General features: G+C 46.7%; 1 protein-coding gene across 1 annotated transcript; it reads right to left on the bottom strand.

The window, feature by feature from the left end:
- Positions 1-11,365: 11,365 nt before the first annotated feature.
- Positions 11,366-21,666, bottom strand: ZC3H12D (zinc finger CCCH-type containing 12D). Its single transcript, XM_074144228.1, has 5 exons — positions 21,284-21,666; positions 15,491-15,630; positions 14,242-14,476; positions 13,114-13,220; positions 11,366-12,402 (listed from the first exon to the last, which is right to left on the bottom strand). Exons 1-5 carry the CDS (start codon positions 21,664-21,666, stop codon positions 11,366-11,368), a joined length of 1,902 nt encoding a protein of 633 aa, XP_074000329.1.
- Between the last annotated feature and the right edge of the window lie 570 nt (positions 21,667-22,236).

Below are 22,236 nucleotides of genomic sequence, written 5' to 3'. Positions count from 1 at the left end.
CCCGACAAGCTTCACTTCTGGCCCTGGGACTCTGGACTACGTGGAAGAGAACAGCCAGCGAGCAAGGGCTGAGACTAAATTTCCTTTTGTTAATGGACCCTGCGGCTGCCCCAGTGGATCTCGCCAGGGGGTGCTTTTCTGCCAGCCCCACAGCCCTGCCCGTCGAGCTCCTCCCTCCAAACTTATCAGTAGCTTTGCTCTCAAAAACAGACTTTACCTCTTTTCAAGGCAACCGTGTTGTGTTCCAGATCTCAGGGCTTCCTCAGGCAACAGTGGAGTTGGGTGATGGAGAGAAATACTTCGCTATTCACAGGCTTTACAATTGCCCCCAAAAAAACTGCCGGGCGTAGCTGTGCCGCGTCACGCTGTGCTCGGAAACTTCCTTCCCACTTCAAGAGCCCAGACGTGTTCAAAGTGGATATCAGATACGTAACACACAAAGGCATGTCTTATGTAGATTTGTTGAAAAGTGTATCATCCGTTTCCTCATCTGTTGCTCCATGTTGGTTTTCATTTTCTTTCACTTATTTGATACTTTCCTATCCCTTCATCCTATTCTTTTCCTGGACAGATACCTGTATCCCGGTATCGGGCTTGAACCTGCTGATTTTTGATTGCATATAGTAGTTTAATTCAAGACTTGAACCAGCATCTAGATCTTACTTGAACATCAGTCTGTCACCCCATGGCAACCGTGTTTTCTCTTGGTTTTTTAAAACACTTGTATTAGTTCTTACTGCCCCAGAAGGTGGGAGGCTGCCGCGTGGTGATTTCAACTCATATCTTTTGATTTGACGTGTGGAATTCATCTCATGAGACTTTAGGACAAAATGCATTAGTAAATGCTTCAGAGCAGGAATTGAATCACCCCCACGCCAGCTGGAAGTGTCCTCTTTACCAGTTTACAGGGTTGTACTCCGTGGGGCTCTCGTTCTCTGTGGAGCTATTAATGAGCGATGAATCCTAAGTTCTGGCATCAGAAGGGTACCCCCTCCCTAGGGATGACAGGGAATGGCTAATTTCAGCATTGCCCGTCGTTTGGTCACAGCTGCTGTATTCTGACTAATATGGAAGGGCTTCTGAGGCCGAAAGGAAGATGTTATCAAGCATTGATTAAAAAATAATTTTTCTGAATTTTGATTGTATGATTCTAGCCAGGTCGCAGAAAGGTGACACGGCTCATTTCACAGCACAGTTGGATTCTGCTGTTACTGCCATAACCGAATTGGTTTCCTTTTCATTTTTTTAACAGCAAAAGCATTTAATTCCAAACTTATAAAAGACCAAGGAGTAAAACACCCCAGTGAAGAGGTTGCTGATAAGGGCCTGTGGTAGGTGGCATAAACTGGATTACTCAGAGGCTTCTTTTGCCTGCCATTACTCATCTGTTAGCAACTCCTGTGTGAACCTCTGAAGCAACAGCCACCGCTGCTGCTTGAAAGAGCTTACGTTCTGTGATATTCCCCACCCTGAAACCCTGCTGTATTGCATTTAGCTACAAAAGCAGCCCCCTACCCTGCAGTTTCTGTTGGCTGCTTCTGGGTGTCTTTTATTTGGTGGCTTGAGAGGGTGCCTGCCAGCTGTCAGGCCACAGGCACAGTTAGTTCTCTCTGCGTGTCCTCAAGCAGTAACGCAAGCCAGCACGCTCGCTGACTTTGTCCAGATGTTTTTTCATCAGCCTTTGGTATCTGGGTTGATGGAGTTTGCTATTTCCCTGCCTTTTCAGCCCTTTCCAGTCTGGAGCAGGTAAGCCTGCTGCAGTGTTGGGAGGGGTTATACCATGGTATGGTCGTGGAGAGCTCCCAAATGGTCTATTTTGCCATTTTCTCGTGACTTTCTTGCTAGCGTGTGTGATGGTGCAGGGCTTGATGTAATGCACACGAGCTGCTGAGTCAGCCCTCGGCTGGCAATGTTTTGTCGTCCTCTTAACCCCATATAGAGCTGTCTGGTCCCTGAGCAGGAAGGAGAGGAGCCGATGTTTCCTGCTTCATTCAGAATCACACGAAGACCAGCCTGTGGGAACTTTTGCTTTCAGCTGTGTGCAGCTTTCAGCGCAAATTACCCTGCACTTCGGACGCAGCGTTTCCAGGCAGGGCCACAGCAGGTCCCCGGGGATGCTCCTGAGAAACCCTGCCTGCAGCCTGGGTTGTGGGTCCTTTCGGGTCCCAGATCTTGTATCAGTGCGATGTAATCTGACTTTGTGCAGGGGATATATGCATCATAGCATCATCTGTGCCCTCTGGAAGATTTGCTCTGGAAGTTTCCCAGTGGATTTATATAGCTCAGAATTTAATACCCTGAACAACTCGGTAGTTTTTTGACTTAACTGTTTAAGAACTCAGTTATAATGGAGACATATTTGTTTCTGATTCCTCTTGCAGTCTTTGCTTTCGCCATGGCAATCTCCTGAGAGCAATTTTACTAAAAATATGTAACTGTAAAAGATCCCTGTTAATTAGATGTGTGCAAAAAGGATGGGGGTGTCTTTTGTTTTTACAGATTCTTGTATATACAATAAAGTCAGGAAAACACGTAACTTTTGTAATATTATTATTATGATCCAATTCTGCCCTGAAATGGGATAGAAACTGCGTTTTCCAGTACATGAAAAAGGCTACGGTTTTGAGTTCTGCTGGGTACCACAGGAGGCAGCATGTGAAGCAGGGGAGGGTGGCACAGTGTTGGGAACCAGCTGCCAGCCCCTGGGCAAATACGGGCTCCATCAAGAGGGCTCAGGAAATCCTGCCTTCAAGCCAGACTTGCTGCTGTGCCGGGGATGCAGGAGCGCGACCCGAGGGGTTATTTGTGCTTCTGGCAAGGAGCTTAGAAACAAGGCTGCCAGCAGGTTTGGGATAGCTGCGAGCTCGAGCCTGTGTGTGTCGTGTTGCACATCCAGCCCCCGCCTGGTTGCAGGGAGCATTATTTTCGGTTTCATGAAGATGTGGGTGCACAAGCTCTCTGGCCCTGGGCGATTGTGCAGCTGCGGTGGCCCCGCTCCCCAAAAAGGCAAGGAAGGAAGGTGTAAAAGGAAGGCAATAGGAAATTGTGGCATTTTGAATTGCTCTCAGGAAGCTTGCTTTTCTTTTTCCCCTCCGTGCTGCCATACAGTTGGATGCCTGGAATACTTGGTGTGTATCTGCCTGACTCTCGATTGACACGTACGCAAGAGAATAAACTTAATTAGTTTAAATCCCCTGTGTTCGGATTGACCAATAATGTCCAAAGTACTCCTGGAAATACTTTAGAGATAACATTTGTAAAGCAATCCTTTCTCTGGATGCGAGGAGAAAGTGTTTTTCCAATTAATTTCTGTCTAAGGCTTGGCTGTGATACTTATCCAATTGGCAAACCCAGTTTCAGATTTCAGCTTTTAAAATATAATTGGCAGCTCAGCAAATTCATAAAATGGATCCCCATTCACACTTATTTTTGGCTCGCGTTAAGAATGTGCCAACCTGGAACTCTAAACTTAACCCCGAGTGACTTTCCCAGGGCCGCTGCCCTGAAAGGGAAGCCTGGCAGCAGCGCCTGGGCCCCTGCCAAGATAAATCCTGAGCTGCCGATGTCAGGGCAGCTGTAGCCTGAACCACAGGTGAGGGGAGAATAAAATGACGGAATAAAGGGTGGATTTTGTAAAATGCCCCCTATCTGGAACCCCGTTATTGAAGTGATCCTGCGCTTGGCTCTCGCTGCTCCAGGGTCTGACACGATCCTGCAGCTTCTAAGGCCGTCTGAGCTGCCAGGCCCACTCGTAGGGCTGCTTAAACATGAAACACGTGCTGAAGTTAAGAAGCAGAGTAAATGCTTAACAACGCGGTGTGTTCCAGCTCCGTGTCCCAAGCAGCAGCCAGCAGAAGGCGGCGGAATCGGTTCAGCCGGTGTGACCGAGCCTCGGCTGCGGGTACGCTAATTTCCTTCGACCTGCGGCAGCTCCTCTGGCCAGGACGCCCAGCAGAAGGTGCCTCCGTGCCCAGCAGAGCCAGAATCCCACCGCAGGGCCCTCCAAGGTCCGGTCCACGTGCGGCAGAGTGGACGCAATCCCTGTGGGTGGGATTTGTGCGAGTGGACAGTGGACGGGACGGCCTTGGGAAAGCCAGCCTTGCAGCAGCACATCCCCTTGCTGGTGCTACCACATCGACACCTTGTGGTGGACTTGGCCATCGTGTTTTGTAAAAATATTAGTGTATGTCCTACAGATGGCAATTGCTGGACGTTTCCTAGAGCCCATTCCACTTGGCTGTTTATACTTTTCTCTTTCAACAACTCTACTTAAGCTCCCTTGGACAAACACAAACATGAGAACATCAAAGAGCAAAGTGCAGAGGCTGACCTAAACCACTGTCTCCCAAATACCATCCCCAGTTGCACATCAATATAATAAAAGATGAACAGAAACAACCATTGGAAAGTGCTTTTTCTATTCATCTAGAACTGGGATTCTCTGCTTCTTTTTTCCCCTAATACTGTTATTCTGACTTCAAGTCAGGCTGATACTCCCCCTTTTTTTTTTTTCACTTCTGCAAGGCTTAAATATGATCTGTGTAACCTAAGAAAGATGCTCTAAAGGTTTAAAGATCTTCCATCTGCTGCTTTAAGTGAAGCCAGGGCTCCAAATCCACCACATGTCATGTATTACGTTATAAGCAAAAGGATATTCAGATGCTGAAGTTCCTCTCTGAGAATGTTTCCCTGCTGGAAATAACATTTTTACAAGCTTCTGTATTCCCTTCGGCCTCTTCTGAACAGGACCTCCTGTGGGGAGAACTCGGTATTTCTCATTCCGATGATAGTTTTGAGTAGCATTTATAATTGTCTGCCAATGGCTTTGTATTTTTTGGCAGCGACAAATCATAGTCAAGTTTGCTTCCCTGCTAAAAATTTCTTTAGCATCTCTTTTTGGAGCGGTGATCGGATGGGCTGCAGCCTTTGCCAGGCTCTCGTGGCACTCGGGCTTTCCATTTCCCTGGAGCTGCAGAATGCGGTTTTGCTGATGAAGTGCATTTTGCCATTTGCCATTTTGAGTGGTAAAAGCCATCACGTTCCCCTGCGCTTCTCCTGCTACCTCCCTTAGCAAGTGCCGGTTGCTCCTTAGTCCTGTTGAGGCAATTCTAGTTCTAGTAATAGAACGTTTTTCCTGAAGTAAAACTAGGTCTAATCTGTAAAACCAAATCGCCAGATGGTATCTTTGTCTTGTCTTTGTGTTCAACGATGTATTTTATTCAGTTGCTATAGTTGATACCACTTATTATTAGCAGTTTTCTCAGTTGTTTGGAGCCTCTGCGGATATTAAATTACGGATATTAATTTCAGCAAGCTGACAGTCACGGGAGAGCTGGACCACGCTTTGCTCGGTGTTGCAAGGGTACAGATGGGTGGCAGTCACCCTTTTCAATCTTTGCACAGCACTACCTTTCTGAGGTTTATCACACCATATATAACATAAAATACTTGCTTCTACCAACTCCACTTTTTTTTTATTTAATACCTCTTTGGTCTTTGATGAGAAAATTTATTTCCATTTGTCCAGTTTGACTAGTTTTTTATGCCATCTGTGTTTTGCTGCCTGCTTCTGGCTTGTGCTTTTGTTCTGTCATTTGGTGTCCTAACGTCTGTTTGTCTGTTGTATGAAACCAGTAGGGTTAGTAGCTCCCTCAAATATATGATCTTGGTGATGTTTGGTGAAGAATGAACGTTGCTTTTACGGTAAACTTTAAGGCCGTTAAGAGTATATGTATGGTGGCTGAGTTCCTGCTGGCATCCCCTTTGATCCTGAGAGGAGAGAAAGCTGTACAAAGTCAGCACAAGCACCTGTGAATGCAACTTTCAGTCTGTTTCCTTCCCCAAAGAGCTTTTGCTAGGAGTGCTGCTTTAAGGAGTGATGGGAAAACAGCCTGAGCGTATCGGATCTCTGCCAGGCCAAAGGTATCTATGTCATGGTTTTAACAACAACCAAAACCAAACAATATTTAAAAAAAAAAAAAAAAAAAAAGAAGGAAAAGGAAATTATGAAAAATAACAAAAAGAAACCCCTAGCAAACCCTTCAGCTGGAGAGCAGGGGTGAAGGCAGAGGTAGGATGCTCTCTGGGCTTGAGCGGGAGGAGTCCGTGGCACAGCAAGGGAGGAGGTGAGCGCTCGGGGCAGGGAGGGAGCGTGAAACAAGGGTCTGGGGGGGCCGTGGGTGGGGGAATGGGGTTTTGCGGAGGTGGAAGGAGAGGGGTTGGGACTGGGAAACATTTTGTAACTTGTGACCCACTCCGTAAAGAGTGCAATGGAAATTCTTAGCCCAGTGAGAATGGGAGAAAAAAAAATGTGGTAAAATTTGGGATGCCTAGGGAGTGGTGTGGCACAGGGGAAGCGAAAGAGAAGGAGCTGGCGATGCAGTCACAGTGAGCAATTCTGATGCTGCCATTCATCGGCAGAGGCACATCGCCTGATTCCCTTGCTGCATTCAAAGGCCTGCCAGCCCTCTGTGTATTGTCCTAACTTTTTGGCTTGCCACCTTGCACGCGCTGTCCCCACAAACTGGGGGGGGGTCAATGTCCATTTTGTTTGCATTTGTGAAGTCAGTACATCCGTGCGTCTTACTGCAGAGTTCCTCTGAGCCTGCTGCGAGACCTCAAGGCAGTGAGCCCAACTAGGGGTGCAGAAGGGACATGGCTAAAATGCTAGAAAAATCCCTTCACCATCAATTGCAAGTCATAGCGCTTCCTTAATAACGCTAATGACAAGCAGTGCTGTAATGTTAAACTGTTCTTCTCAAGAGTTCCTGGCATCCCCGTCCCACCAGCACGTAGGAGGTAAATATTAGAGTGGTGTTGTATTTATGTGAGTGACTGCAGAGCAGACCTACCCTGGGGCAGAGAAGCAAAGGGCTTATGGTGACAGGGTGAAGGACTTAATGGCTCCAGGAGTAAAACTGAAATGTTCTGACTCCTGGCTTGGGAAAAGTCCATGCAAAAGGTGAAAGATAATATCTGAATTCTTATCTTAGAGATATGTATGCAAAGTACCTGGGTCCGATGTAGGAGTTGGTCCATTAAAGGCTTCCACCAGAGGCTTTGGGGACTTTTTGACTTGCAGAGGGGGCCTGTCCCACCTGGTGAGGTACAGGGCTTGCTTGTTCTTCCCCAGCAATCCAACTTTTTTAAGGATGAGAGAAGCCGTGAAACCTGTCTTGTTCTACTTCGTTGTTTGTGATTAGTTCAAATGTTTGATTATAAATTGCGCTGGCTCTTACAGGAAATGAGTTAAAATGTTAGCAAAGCTTCTCCGAATAATTGGCAAATACAAGTGTTTGATACAGAGCAAGGTTACCTACCTCATAGAGCATCTTATGGCATTAATTTTTATGGTATCTAAGCTCACCAAATTAATAGACTTGTCATCAATATTGTGTGAGGAAGAAATGTCTATATTTAAGAAGAGGTTGGGGGGAGGTAGAGCGAGCTGGACTGCACCAGCTGCAGAGGACCACCCTCTTTCCTCCTTCTCATGCTGAGGATCCATTGCAGGGGTGACTTCCACCCAAGACCTCAGTGAAATATTTGTATCTAGTTTCCCTAGCCCCTCACAGAGGAGAGTGTCTGTGACTTCCTAACTTTGGGAAAGAGTGAGCATAGAGAAGGGAAGAGGATTCTCTTTTATGACTTTTTATTTTATTTTTTTTAATCTTAAAATGAACTTGGCAACTCTGTGAATCTCCCTTAGGAAAGCAGCCTGTCTCCTGGAGGATTGCTCCCACTGTTTCCAGCTTCTCCTAAAAGAGTCTTGACAACGAAAAAGCAGAGAACATCAAGGGCTTTCCGAGCCTGCTGGGATTTATGGATTCGTTTTCAACTTGGCAGTGAGAGCTGGACTCAAATGCATCTCAGCAGAGATACCAAAGAGCAGCAGCCGCCTGCCCTGTCTGTGCAAAAGCTGCCGCCTCCTTTCTGTTAGCAGCCCCTTCCCTTGCCTTAGGAGCTGACAAAGCCAAAAAGCAATCCTCCTGTCTTGGAAAGTGCAAAAGGCTCTGCAGCAGAAACTCCTGAGTCCCAGATGCTTGTGCGGTGGTGAAATAACGAAAAAGCCTGTGCTTTCCGTGGGCTCTTGGCCAGGGGCAGAGCCCCCCTCGAGCAGGCAGTGACACAGCGCTGCTGCGGGGCTGCCCTTCGAACAAAAGCTCCATGAGAAAAAACCCTCTGGAGAGCAGAAGAGCCAAGAGAAACCAAGTTCTGTTTAGCGCCAAAGTCTGATTTATTTTCCCAGACACTTTCTCAGCAGAATGCACGTTCTATGGATTTTACTGAAAGATTCCCCAGTAAATAAGACAGAAATGAAAGAAAAAAAAAAAAGTTATTAAACATCGAGTGAGGGTTTTGAACAACCACCAAATTCCTGTGCATCCTCAAAGGAAAAGGAGAAAAACTTATGTACAAGTCTCCAGCAAGCCAAGGGCACTATACAAAGGCAGCCTGCCAATTTTCCTATAGATTTTAAATGCTTTCTGTATTGAAATATGTAACATACGTTCCAGACATAAAAATAAATGTTGACATGTGCGCTTACATCCTGCTCCCTTGCCGTGTGTATGTTTTCTGAAGGCTGTCATTTGCGACTTGCTCTGTTTGAGTGTGTGGAAGGTGTTTTTCCACTCTGCATCGCGCTTCCTCTGCGAGTGTACATACGTGTGCAGCAGTGTGTATGGATGTACAGCAGCAGCTGGGAAAGCTCTGGACAGGTTGTTAGGCAAGTCAACGAGCCTGGCACAATAAGCACAATATAGGCATTTAATTCCTAAAATGTCTCGGAGCAATTCAGTGCGTGGCATATTTCAGCTCAACTAATGGTGGCTGCAGAGCTCAAATGCTTTTCAAAGTGTTTCACAGTGCATTTATTCCGTAGTTCTGTTTTAACGTCATTTCTAATCTTTATGTAATAGGCAGTGGATATTGTGTATAGCAATATGCACCAGCCATTCTGGTGATCCATATATATTATGACTATAATTAGTGGAAAATTCATGACATATGGAAAAAAATGTCATGTTCTGTGAAGATAAATCGTACCTTCAAACTCCAAATTAGAATTTCTTGGAGCCAGCCACATGCCTGTAAGAGATTGAACTGGTACAGTACAATTATTTCCTGAAGATTCTGTAAACACCAACAACAACAAAAAGCTGCTGGTGGTCTCCAGAGGGAACTGGCTTGAATTGTCACCACTCTCACAAAATGCACCATATGATAATGTCACTAAAGGTAAATTACTGCTCCTGAGTCACGTTTTCGAAAGCAAGAGAATTGAGAGTTGTCAGTGAGGGCCATGTATAATTCCTGCCTGGGACCAACATCACCAAATGCACTTCAGAGAAGAACCTAACAGAGACAGTGAGACCCCACCTGGAGTACTGCATCCAGCTTTGGAGTCCTCAGCACAGGAAGGACATGGACCTGTTGGAGTGAGTCCAGAGGAGGGCCACAAAGATGATCAGAAGGCTGGACCAGGCTGAGAGAGTTGGGGTTGTTCAGCCTGGAGAAGAGAAGGCTCCAGGGAGACCTCATAGCAGCCTTCCAATATCTGAAGGGAGCCTACAGGAGAGCCAGAGACGGACTCTTTACCAGGGAGTGTAGTGATAGGAGAAGGGGTAATGGTTTTAAATTGGAAGAGGGTAGATTTAGAATAGATATTAGGAAGAAATACTTTACTGTGAGGGTGGTGAGACTCTGGAACAGGTTGCCCAGAGAAGTTTTGGAGGCCCCATTCTTGAAGTATTCAAGAGCAGGCTGGATGGGGCTTTGAGCAACCTGGTCTAATGGGAGGTGTCCCTGCCCATGGCAGGGGGGTTGGAACTTGATGATCTTTAAGGTCCCTTCCAACTCTAACCATTCTGTGATTCTATGATAGTGCAGGGTCAGAGTTTGTAAATCCCACCTGAATGTTGGATTTGCTGAAGCATTAGTGCTAAGAGGAATGGAAGAAGAATTTTAAAAAATAAAGAAAAAAGAAAAAAGATGACATTAATCAGAACAAAGTGTTTTAGATGACCATTTTATAATGTGTTAAAGCACTTTTAAAACATGTCATACTGACATACTTAAACTTTGGTACAATGCCAAAAACCTTCTGGACCAACCTTAATATTTGAATCACAACCTGAAGAATTCAGTGGAATAATGCAGAGATTAGCAGCTTTACAGTTTGCTGAAAAAACAAACATGTCCCAAAAGAACACAGTTTAAATGCTTGTAATCATAAATCAGCTCTATAATTGCATTATGAGACCATGTTTAACCATGTTTAAGTCAACAGTAGTTTTCTTGTTCGATACGACAGAGACACTTTTTGGGGGGGGTTAGGGGGGGTGGTGTTTTTCTCTCTTGGTAACATCTGGGTTTCTTCTTTTGTTAATTAATGACCCTGAGCCCTTAGTCCACATCGGGACTTACATTGGAGATGACTTCCCTGATTTGATTTACATTGTGTGTGATCCCTGAGAAAAATATCTGCAGATTGGAACATAAGAGGTTCCACTCGAATATGAGAAAGAATTTCTTCACGGTGAGGGTGACAGAGCCCTGGAACAGGCTGCCCAGGGAGGTTGTGGAGTCCCCTTCTTTGGAGATTTTCAAGACCCGCCTGGATGCAGTCCTGAGTAGCATTCTCTAAGCAATCCTGCTTCAGCAGGGGAGTTGGACTAGATGATCTATACGGTCCCTTCCAACTCTAAAAAAAAATTCAGTGAAATTCAGTGAAATTCAGATTCCTTCAGGTGCTCTGGGGTACCTCCTCCACCTCTGCTCACGCTTCTGTGTGTTCATAGCATTGATTTATAAACACGAGATGTATCTTTGAAAGCTCGCTGACAGAAGGCTGGACCTGTATCAGGCAATAACATGGACCCAAAGATGCCCAACAGCCCTGTGTTAGAGGAACTAGTCCAAATTCCTTTTTGTCCTAGTTGAGTAAGTAGTCATGGGGGTGTCTGTGGAGAGCCTTTTACTGGGGAGTATGGTACTTTTGTGGTAGTTGAACAATAGGTTAGGACTGTAAAAACATGTCTAGTGTTTCAAGGTGTTAATGAAGATCTATGCTATCCTAAAACTGGTCACCAGTGAGGTTCAAATGCTGACAGCCCAGTTACCCCGAGCCCTCCCATTTGCTTCCATGGGAGGTGAATGAGATCCCACTGCAGTGAACGGCAGCATTTGCCGTGACTTGACTTGATGCCCCATGCGATGTGGCTGTTTGATGATTAGACTTGTGCTCCAGGAACAGCTATAACCCTTGCCATCGGGCCCTTTAGTAACACTTGGTTAAGCCTCAGAGCAGCATCTTTTCTGCCCTGGGACGTGTGCCTGTTGGGAAAGGTTTGATCTGGCAGCTTCACAAGTTTCTGTGTCTTTGAATCAGTAAAGCCAAGCTGGCAATATCCTTGATATCAGGGTACAAAGCCATGACGTGGTTCACCTCGCTGTAAGGGAAGAGGGAGCACAGCTCCCTGTGTATGTCTGCTTGCTGGGCAGAGGGTGGCCTCACAGCTGGGGTGGGCCAGTAGTCACTGTAAGAGGCATCGAGGTAAGCATGAGCTTTCTGGAAGAAGCCCAGCCCGTTGCTGGAGTCCAAGAGAAAGGGGTGCCGTGGGTGCCGGCTGGGGAAGCAGTGCTGCAGGTGATGCTCGCTGTACAAGCGGAGCGGGTCGGGGAGAAGAGCTGTGGACTGCGGCAAAACATTGTGCTGAGTCTCCAGGCCCTGTTTGTGCTGAGCACCACTGGGGACGTAGGGGCTCCTCTGACCCATCCTGTGTGTCCCACAGCACTCCTGGTGCCAACTCTGGTCTGGGCACATCCCGCCCCCCGCAGGCGGGAGCACTGGTCTCTGGCAAGGGCATCCCGGTGGGCAGGTGTGGTCCAAGCTGTGGGAGTGATGAAGGGAGTAGGGGTTGTGCCTGAGGTCACTGCAGCGATGAGGGCTGTCCGTCATCTCTCTGTCCTGAGAGGGATGTATGGGCCGATTGTAGCTGTAGGTGCCGTCACTGATGGACAGTGCTGACATCTTCTCCAGGAGCGGCTGGTCTCGCAGCAGCTCTGGATGTAGAAACTGCTGATCCAGACCCACGTCAAAGCTGGGGCCACCAGCCCAGGTGCCAGATGGCCTCTCAGGACAGCTTCCCCAGGACCACCCTGGGTAACAGGGAGCCCCTGGGCAGCCTCTGGCTTCTGGCAGTGATTCTGTGCAGGCATCAGGTAGTGCAGGATCTCCTCCTGTCCTGTACGGCGAGTGGTTACGCTTCTCCTCCTCTTTCCTCAGGCTTAATGGGACCCCTATTTTGGCCCTGAGCTCATCAGCCACTGAGAGCTGAGCTTGATGTGGTCTCTCTGGGTGGTAAAATTTGCACTTATTGCCATAGGTGCATTTTTTACCTGAAAGAATAAAAAAAAAAAAAAAAAAAAAAATCAAAGAGGAGGTCACTAGCACCCATGTCAATTAACATCCTCGCTGCTTCTCCCCAGCACTGTGCGTTTGCAGGGGCGTGAGGAGCACAAACAGCAAAGAGGGGAAGTGCTATTTTCCAGTTCAGTACTTTTGACCCCAGATACAAATATCGCTGACCTGAATAGCAGGGTAGTGAAGCAGCAGCGAAAGGAAGTCTCTGCTATTTTGGAAGTGTCTGAAATTCTCTTATGTTCCGGTTACTGCACTCAGTGGGCTGGGGGACCTGCTGCTACAAAGGGTTGCAAATGGTATAAGGGATTTACCACTGAGAAACCTCCACGCTACTGGAAAGCTGTTGGGAGGGGAAGTGTTTGGATGGCCTTTCCCAAGTGCTACAAGGCAAGTCCAGTCTGTAAAGTGAAAAGCATGTGCAGGCTTTGGGGGTGGTCAGCAAAGCCAGGGTGCCTGGTTTGGGTTCTGCCTGCAGGGGAGGATGGAGGAGCCAGAAACAGCCTTTCTTGAGGCTGAAGCCACTTACGCAGGAGAGGAAAAAAGCATCACACGCACGAGCAGCCCAGACCCAAGCCCCTGCCACACAGAGAGGCTCTCAGCTTGCCCTTGGCTGAAGGAATGTGCTAAGGGGAAGCGAGGGGCAGGAGGAAGAGGGGCTGCAGTTCACAGCTCGGGGAGAAACCCACCATAGGGACAAGGCTGCCATTTTGGTTCAGGAAGCACTGGCTTTTTGCTGAGGAAGTTACTAAGAGTGGGTCCATGCCGGCCTAACGGATCATCGGGAGGCATAAACCTGAAAAAGGAAAAAGTCACTGGGGGGGTAACAAAAAATACCTCGAGCTGTTGGAGCTAAAGTGCCATCACAGCTTGTGGCAGAAGCTTAGGGGAGAAAATCCTTGTGATCCTTTTATGGCCTGGCCTTCAGGAGTCAGGCTGCGTTACTGGACACAGTGCCCTCCTGCCTGCAATGGCAGCGCTGCTTCAGCTTCATGTAGTTGTTGTTTTTTTCCTAGTAACTTAAAACAAATGGAAAGGCACGGCAGGTTGTCGTAGCTCTGGCCGGCCAGAGGTCCCAGCCATTGCAGCATCGCTTCCTTTTTCTCTGAAGCAGCAGCAAACTCTTCTGTGGTACCAGCACTGCAATACTCACCGTCAGCTCCCTTCCCTTTTCTTACTAAATACTTAGGAGAGCGAGGATTAATTCGGTTAATTCAGAGCTACAGCTGATCACGCACGTGGTGTGATAAACAGGCCCAGACTTTTCAAGGATTCAGTGAAGGCTCGGTCTCGCAGGCACGGTGCAAGTGCCTTAACGAAAGCCTTCCCCAACAGGGATGATTAAGGGCCAGAGAGACCAGCTTCTTGTCTCTCTTCTTCTAGAAAGAGACACAAGTCTAGAAAGTTATGATTACAAAAGCATAGGAAAAAGTGCTGTTCTGCCTTGTAGGGGAATTAAAAATACTGCCAGAGAGCCAACCTCCCCTCGTGGATTTAATTCTGCTTCTTATAGGAAATAGAAATTAAAAGATACCAAGCCTTGGGTTAACATCCCAGTTTGGATTGGCAAGAAGAAAAGCTGGTCACTAATGCTGCCATTCAAATAGAGAAGTTCTTTAAAGAGTGACATGAGGGATTTAAGACCAAAGCTGAGGGAGCAGGAACTACAGAAATTAGATAAGAAAAGTTATAGTAAATTCTTTTTTCTGAAAAAAAGGGCCATGTACTCTGCTGCCGGTGGGAGGTGCGTTGATGTTGGAGCTGACTTGGCCCGTGATGTTTAAATCCAAGCTTGTTTAACAACAACTGTCTCTTACCTGTTACTGACAAAAGAGTACATGAGTAGCCGCTGCTCAATAAACCATTTCCACTCGGGGTTTTCATTCTGGAGATCCCGGTAATGGTCATTGGAAACAATGATTCCATCTTTCTCATAAGCAACTTTCACTATATAGCGATCATCGTAGCAAACTACCCTCTTGCCTTTCACCTTCCGGGATGGGGTGTACACAAGGATAGATTGCTTTTCAAGCTCTTCAAGAATGTGCTGATCTGGTGGGGCGGTTGGCAGAAATAGAAGAGGAAAAAATAAAATAAAAATAAAAAAAATAATCAATTAATAATGACCAGGTCTCTGATTGAGAGATTTGTGCTAGAAACGACTCTAAAGAAGTTCCAGCACTTCAGGCAACTTAAAGCTGTGTGATTTTCAGATGCACTGATACCTGGTGGTTGTTTGGCAACTTGAAAATTAGGGCTTTTACAAAAGCAGCTAATCTTAAAATTTGAGATACCTTTTTTAATTTTTAAGTCTTACCCAGCGAAGGATGGCTTGAATTCTACACCAGAGGTATGCTGAACCCCTGTAGTACCCTTTTTACCCCACTAGATGCTAGAAGGCTCATAACCAGCCCCGGTATGAGTGTTACTGGGAGATAAAACGTGTCAGAATAAATAAATAAACAAACAAAACTTATTTTGCTGCTGTTGAGGACACCCTGGTTTCTTGTCATTCCTGCTACACAGAAAGGCAGATCCCCAGCCGCCTCAACTACAGCCACAGATGCCAAGCTGCTGGCACAAATCTGGCAGATCTCTTTCCATACAAACTAAATCTCACCACCCTCCGCAGGCTTCAGATGCTGCGTTTCCTTCTCCTGGGAGAGGAACCCATGTAGCTCCTCTATCGGGGTAATAACAGCTAATAGTCCCGCAGTGGCAAATGCTTCGGATGCTGCGGCCTTTGAGTAATGTGTGAAAAGATGTCGTTGAGTCCTGGCCAGCCTTAAAATCTTGCAGACTCACTCATTCTTTAACTCAGCTGGCAGCAACTCGTGCTTCTAAAGCAGAAGGCTTGAGGCAGTGTAACAAAGCCCTGCAGGCAGTTTTAGCTGCCAGCTAGGAGCGTGCGGGAATAAATTAATGACTAATTTAAGTGATGAAAATCTGATATGCAACTTGCACTGTGTGTGTCTTTACAGGGAAAACCCATACTGGACTCTTCACACCCCTTGCCTCCAAAGTGCACCTAATGGTTGTCAAATTATGCCCAGGACAGTGACCTACCTGTGATTGGACTGTCTTGTCGAGGGGGCTCCTTTCTCCAGAGTGGGACAAAAACCTTAATGTATGTGTGCCCCCTTTCTCGAAACCAATCCACTGCCAGCTGGATCCCCCAGCAGGAGAATACCTCTTTGTTTCCATGACTATATTAAAAAAAAAAAAAAAAAAAAGGAGGAGGATGGTGAGGCAAAGCTTTCAATAAGCTTAGAGTTCTCTTTAACTGAGCCAGTAATGAAAAGGCAAAACAAACAGCTTTTGAGTCATTTGCCAGTTTCCAAGAAAACAACCTGACAGGGTGTCCTGGCTGGATAGGTCCAAACACCTCCTCCAGCAGAACGAGAAACTTGTTATCTGAAGCAGTTTGGATGCTTAAAAACACAACTATCCTATACCCCATTTCTATGACCTGCCTGCTACCCAAGCCTGCTACTTCCATCTGTATCTGGATGGACTTGGGTCCTAAAGTACCAGCAATATCTTAGGCTACATCAGATCCTCCATGTGCCTTGTCTGATAATGGTTTGAGGAACCATAGAATGGTTAGAGTTGGAAGGGACCTTAAAGATCATCGAGTTCCAACCCCCCTGCCATGGGCAGGGACACCTCCACTAGAGCAGGTTGCTCAAGCCCCATCCAGCCTGGCCTTGAACACTTCCAGGGATGGGGCACCCACAACTTCCCTGGGCAACCTGTTCCAGTGTCTCACCACCCTCACAGTGAAGAATTTCCTCCTAATATCTAATCTAAATCTCCTCTCTTCCAATTTAAAACCATTACCCCTTGTCCTGTCACTACGTTTCCTGACAAAGAGCCCCTCTCTGACTCTCCTTAAGGCTCCCTTAGAGTGAGAGTTTCTTCCAGCACAAGCAGAAGCCCATGAGGCTCTCCTATGAGAAAGAAAATGTGGGAATTTTCTGCTGTGGTAACAGTCACATTAGAGATGTCAATGTCTGAAGCTGCGGCTGACCTCTGTTGGAAACAGGAGTCAAACTATGGGGGAGGGAAAACTGTAAGAGGCAGGATGGGAAATATGGAGAACCTAACCCAGGACACCAAAAAAAGGGACGAGACCTCAGTGGTGATGGCCACAGGCACCTCAGTGCCATCTTTACCTTGCCCTAGTTTGTGGATTTTGTCTTTATTGCACAGGGAAGTAGGGAAGCCCTGGGACAGGTGCTGCAGAGGATGCAGGCAGGGTGGGTTCTGGAGAATTATCAATATTCAGATCAAGACACAGAAAACAACCTCAAGAAATAGGAATGACAACCTTCCTGAGTTTCTTTCCCTCCTCTCCTTGAAAGTTCTTACTCCTTGTCATTCTCTTATCTAAAACTTTCCTACAGTGCAGTGCACATGTAGAGGAAAGTAATTTTTAAACTACCTACGTATAAGGAAACAAAAATAATCTCTATGCAAAGTCCTAAAATAGATAAACACCCTCCAGTACCTACAGAAGCGTCATCCTGGTGCTTTGAGCTTCCTGGATAATATCACCACGGTCTCACTCAAGCTTTCACCTCTGCAAAACATACTCGCAAATGACTCCCTAGGTTACTACACCTACTGCAGCGAGGGACCAGTCAAGGACAATGTCGCTGTCTTAAATACCTCTCTCCCCACCATCCCCCAGGAATTCAAGTCCAGGTTATACCCATATCAGCCTCATAACCAAAGCTTCATCTTACACCTAATAAAAGTTTCAGGGCTGGAACGGTAGCCACAAATGAAAACCAGTGTACTTTGGAAGAAGAAACACGGTTGTTTATTAATAGCTACTCAGGCAGTAGCAAGTCTTAAAGAAAACCCCACCCAGCAATAATAAATGATCTGAAGTGCTCAACACATCTAATGTCCACACTAGAGCAACTGTTCTGTTTGGTTTTAAAGGATAAGTTCAACCCAGGCTAGGTATAAAGTCACCTGGACAGGTGAATTGGAAGTGCAGGTGACTTTTTCAGATAACTGTCTTTAAAAGGAAGTCTAGGTACATCTTTAATGCCATGACTCAAAGTTCAACAACAGCCTACTTCAACGTTGCCTACTCATATATTTAACCTTGTCAGCTTTAGGAAAGTAATTCTAGAAGTATGCCCAGTGCAGAAGTGTGGCAGTGTGCTCTCCCTGTTTTGTGGAGTTTTGCTTCGTGGATTTTTGCTCTCCCTGTTTTGTACCTTGACATCAAATCTCATAAAACACTATCGCATTTACTACTGATTTTGTTAAATCACTGTTTCACCTTAATAAATATTTCACTACTTCACTCTAACTAGTGAAGTTAATCACTCCGTCCGCCACGAGAAGGTAAAGCATTCAAGAGATTCGTCCCAAAGGCCAAGCAGAACAAGCAAGAAGAGGCACCTGGAACTGTTTTTGTGCTATCACTTAATCCAGTTGCTGCTGTATTGCTACAGCCAGACCTGGGGAACGTGTATCTAAAACAGTATGGACACACCACACAGGCTGCGCTGCAGTGTTGACACAACAGAGCACCACGTCTGCCATGCAACAGAGCAGGGGCTTTAAAACTTTTCATTCGCCTGCGCAGGGAGTTTGTGTTGCCTGATGACAGATCTGTCGTAGCTCAGTCCCATCACTCTCCCTCCTGTCAGCAACAGGGACATGGTGCTTGGGTCCCAGATCAGCAGGGGCCGTCCCTCAGGAACCTGGCCTCACTCCGGCAATTAATCCATAATTAGCATGAAGTGGACCATTTTTAAATTGTGCAATTCCAACCCCTTTGAGAAGAAGTTTATTCAAAACAACTCCTTTTGAAAACTGCAAATGGCCCCATCTCCACCCGGCCGAGACACAGCATTAGCCACAGCTTTGGCAGAAGGGAGGGAGCCTAATGCAGGACTCTGCTGGCCCAGAAGGTCTGTGTACCAATCACAGCTTAAAAACTAGGTGTAACTGCAAGCACTAGACTAGATAGCAGCAAACAGGGTTATGACAGTTGTCTTTTCATATTAACAAAACTCAATTTATTTTTTTTCCACCAGCCTTGATTAACCATCCTGCCCACTTCCCATGGATGGGCCAGCAGACGGATAAGTTTCTCATTACATCTGATGGAAGTGCAAAGTGTACTCAGATACCTGACTAGTGAGGCTGGCTGAAGGAAAGGTTATTATCCATTTGGTTTCTATGGACAGGCTGATGGATGATTGGAGACCACCACCTCACTCACTCGCTTTATTGCCCTGGGGCACATACGTCCTTTTCAAAACCTTGTACCCCACAATAGGCCCTCCACACCAGCTCTGAAATGTTCCAGAAATACCAATCCTGAGATAGAAATACAAATGCTCAAGATGCTTTTCTCCACCGAGGAAATTGTCTCTCCAAGCTTCAACTTGTTGACAGCTTCATCCCTAAATTGCTGCTTCTCCGGCACTGTCATGGTTGTTGGTGCTGCTGCTGATGATGTTTTCACAGCAAGGAAACCTGACGTCCCTTTTCCCTGACTATGCTGCAACCAGCCCTTCTCCATCTGACAGCAGCAAACCAGAAAAAATAAAACAAGGATACTGAAAGCACTCATCAAATCCATCCCATCAGCCAAAGTAAATGTCATTCAGCACCACTTTGGAAAGGCATCCAGGAGAGGAAAGCAGTTCCTTCCAGGCTGTGTCAGTTCAGCATGAACTAACAAGCTCAACAGTCTTCTCCATTGTGCCAAGTGGTCTTTAACTTTACGAAGACAGAGGCTGGGGATGTCTGAGAGGAGCTGTAAAACATTTGCCTTTCTGAAACTCAAAAATACTTCACATTTCTCTGATTCCTTTTAGGTGAAAGACGAGGAATCCATGGCAGAGCACCAGCCTTCAATAGTCTAGCAGGCAAACATCTCTCAGCCTAACATTTTGGAAATTATTCTACAAAAAAATTTTAACTTTTACATGCCAGAAGCATGGGTGGTGTCTTGAAAACCCATTTAGGTGAGCCTGTGGTCTAGGAAAGCAATATGACATGCTAGCTCAAGCCATCTGCTGCACATACCTGTAATGACATTTGGTTTAAATAATCTGTCTAGAAAGCTCCTGTGCATGGGCTGGTGCAGTGGGATGATCTCGGAGCTTTCCCAGTGTACTCCAAGCTCATTATCCACCAACCTACTACTCTGAGCCTCCTGCTCAGTGACAAGGGTGCATCTTCTGCCATTTTGAAAGCAACACTGTTCTCTGCCTTGTCCACCTCTGCCTGCTCTGAAAAAGCCCTGGTAAGTTGGTGAGGGCAAGGTTGGGCCAGGAGAACGGAGCACATGGACAGTCAGAGGTAGTATTGCCCTTAGTGCAACGACAGGGTAGGTGCTCATCTCAGCCACTCTGCCTGAATGGGTGCTCGTTTCTTTTGCAGAGAGGCAAGAAGGACACCCTAAGGAGGGTCTAGGGTGAAAGTGCAAATGGGGGCAGAAAATCCTAATACCTGGCTACTGAGCTTATGGCCCAGCCAAAGCTAAATGATTTTGCTGTGTTCATAGAATCCTGGAATAGTTTGGGTTGGAAGGGACCTCTAAAGGTCATCTAATCCAAGCCCTCTGCAATGAGCAGGGACAGCTTCAACTAGATCAGGTTGCTGAGAGCCCCATCCAACCTAACCTTGAATGTTCCCAGGGATGAGGCATCTACCGCCTCTCTGGGCAACCTCTTCCAGTGTCTCACCACCCTCAGCATACCACCCTTCTGTATTTTTCACTCCTCAAGAGCTGTTCTGACCAAGGAAGCCCTCGTTTTCAGATGGGATTTCTTCCTTCATCCAGAAGATGGCATAATCTGCTTAGTCTCCACTTGCTCTAGATGTGCTTGTCCCCTTTGCCCTCTAATCAGTGGGGATGTGGTTTCATCTCACCTCACACCAAAGCTAACCGAAGGAGGAACCCCTCCTCTGCCCTGTCTCACCCTGCGAGTACAGGCTTGGCCATGCTGAGTGGAAAGCGAAGTTAACAGGGAAAACCAGTGGAGAGACAGTGCATCCCGGACTCTTGACTGCCAGGACCTCTGGCTGTTCCTATTGCTTGGGTGAACAGAGGCCAACCCACTGCTGTCTTTGGACTTCCCATCCACATGGACGTGCCAGGCTCCCCATCGGTAGGAGTGCTTTCACAGTGTCGGGACACTGCGTAGGAAATGTAATTGGCCAGGATGGGTTGCTGTGACTTTTCCCAGAAACAGCGTCAATTAAAGAAGAAACAAGACTATTTAGTAGAAAAGTGAACTATTGATTTCCTGGTGTTTCCATCAAAATGAGGCCAAACCGAACACCAACAAAAATATGTAAGTCGGGAACATTGCTGGGGTTTACTTGCAAGTCAAAACAGTAGAGAACTGTGCTGCTGTTAGGAACCACAGCCACTTGTCTTTATTTCCCCTCTCCTTCTTAGTTTAGTTGGGCTGTTCTGTCTACCCAATCATCAGTTTTTCCTAGAAACACCTCAGCATGTAGATTCAGGAATCTACAGGAATCTCAGGAACCTGAGGAATCTGAGAAGGCAGGGAAACATCAATGGTGAACTGAAAGGGGGGAGAGCTGCTGAATCATACAGCCATAAACAGGAGTGGTTAGCTACCTGTCAGCTTATAAAAAGTCAAAATGCAGAGCGAGCCAGTGATTGCATTTTAGCAAGTCCCCAGAAGCTGTGCCTCAGCCAAAGAACAAGAGTAAGCAGTGGTTCATACATTATACATCAAATACCGCAATGCACCTCTCACCTGAAGAAAAAACCATACTTCATGCCATCAGCTTTAAAATTCAGAAGTTTCGGAGGAAGAGAGCTGCCTTTTAGGAAATAGAGCTTACCTCATTGCAACATTGCTACCATCGATCACAATGGGTCTCAAGTGATTGGAAGGATCACTGTCGTCTTCTTCAAGCCACTTCGACCCTGGTGAAGTGCTACATGATCCACGGGCGACAAGTTTTAGCTGGGAAGGTTGAGCCTGACTCTCCAGAGCTTGAGGTTTGCTCCCCATCCGAATCAGCTCTTTCAGCACATCATCCTCCAGGGCCTCTTGGCCCAGGTTCTCCAGCACTTTGCAGATGTCCTGCTTACCGTAGCCCAGCTTGCAGAAAAAATCCAGCTTGCTCTGGTGCGCTTCCACCCCCGACGTGGAAACTTTTCTGGAGCGTGGTGGCACCGGCTTGCTGGAAAGTGAGCCGGCCAGTGCCATCCCAGCAGGCATTTATGTTCCTTTAAACCCAGTGCTCCTGTCTTCCCAGCCTCCTCCGACAGGCATCAGCTTTAGCTGGGGGAAAGATTAGAAACAACGGAAGGCAAGCGTTAAGGGAGAAGGTGCAATGGCAGTTATTTGCCTGGTGCACAGCAAAGAGACAATCTGATCAGCTGCCTTCTCTCTGAGACCGTCCGGTCCCCTCTCCACATCTCAGCGTTTTTCTGTCCCGCTCTTATTTATAAAAGCACTGGAGTGTTCCCTGTAATGTTTGTCACTCTCCGGGCGTTATGTCAGACAGGTGTCATCCTCCTTCACGAGCTATGCAAGCCCGCCCGTACACAGACACGCTGCATGCGTAAGTGTGTTCTTCAGACTTATCTCACAGGAAATGATAAAAGGGACGGTGTAACCGGGGATTTTCAATTTGCTCAGTGTGGTTTGTGAGCCACAGATAGAAATCTGTCAGATGTTGTTGGATGGGCTCCGATGCCATAGCAACTTTACCAGAGTAGCACATTTCATTGAGTGATTTAAGGAGACAAGTTGTTTGCAAAGTAGCTGGGAACTCTGAACTATTTT

This window comes from Numenius arquata, chromosome 2 (genome assembly GCF_964106895.1).
Source record: "Numenius arquata chromosome 2, bNumArq3.hap1.1, whole genome shotgun sequence".
In the NCBI taxonomy this organism is placed as follows: domain Eukaryota; kingdom Metazoa; phylum Chordata; class Aves; order Charadriiformes; family Scolopacidae; genus Numenius; species Numenius arquata.
This window is presented reverse-complemented; position numbering and strand designations above follow the sequence as displayed.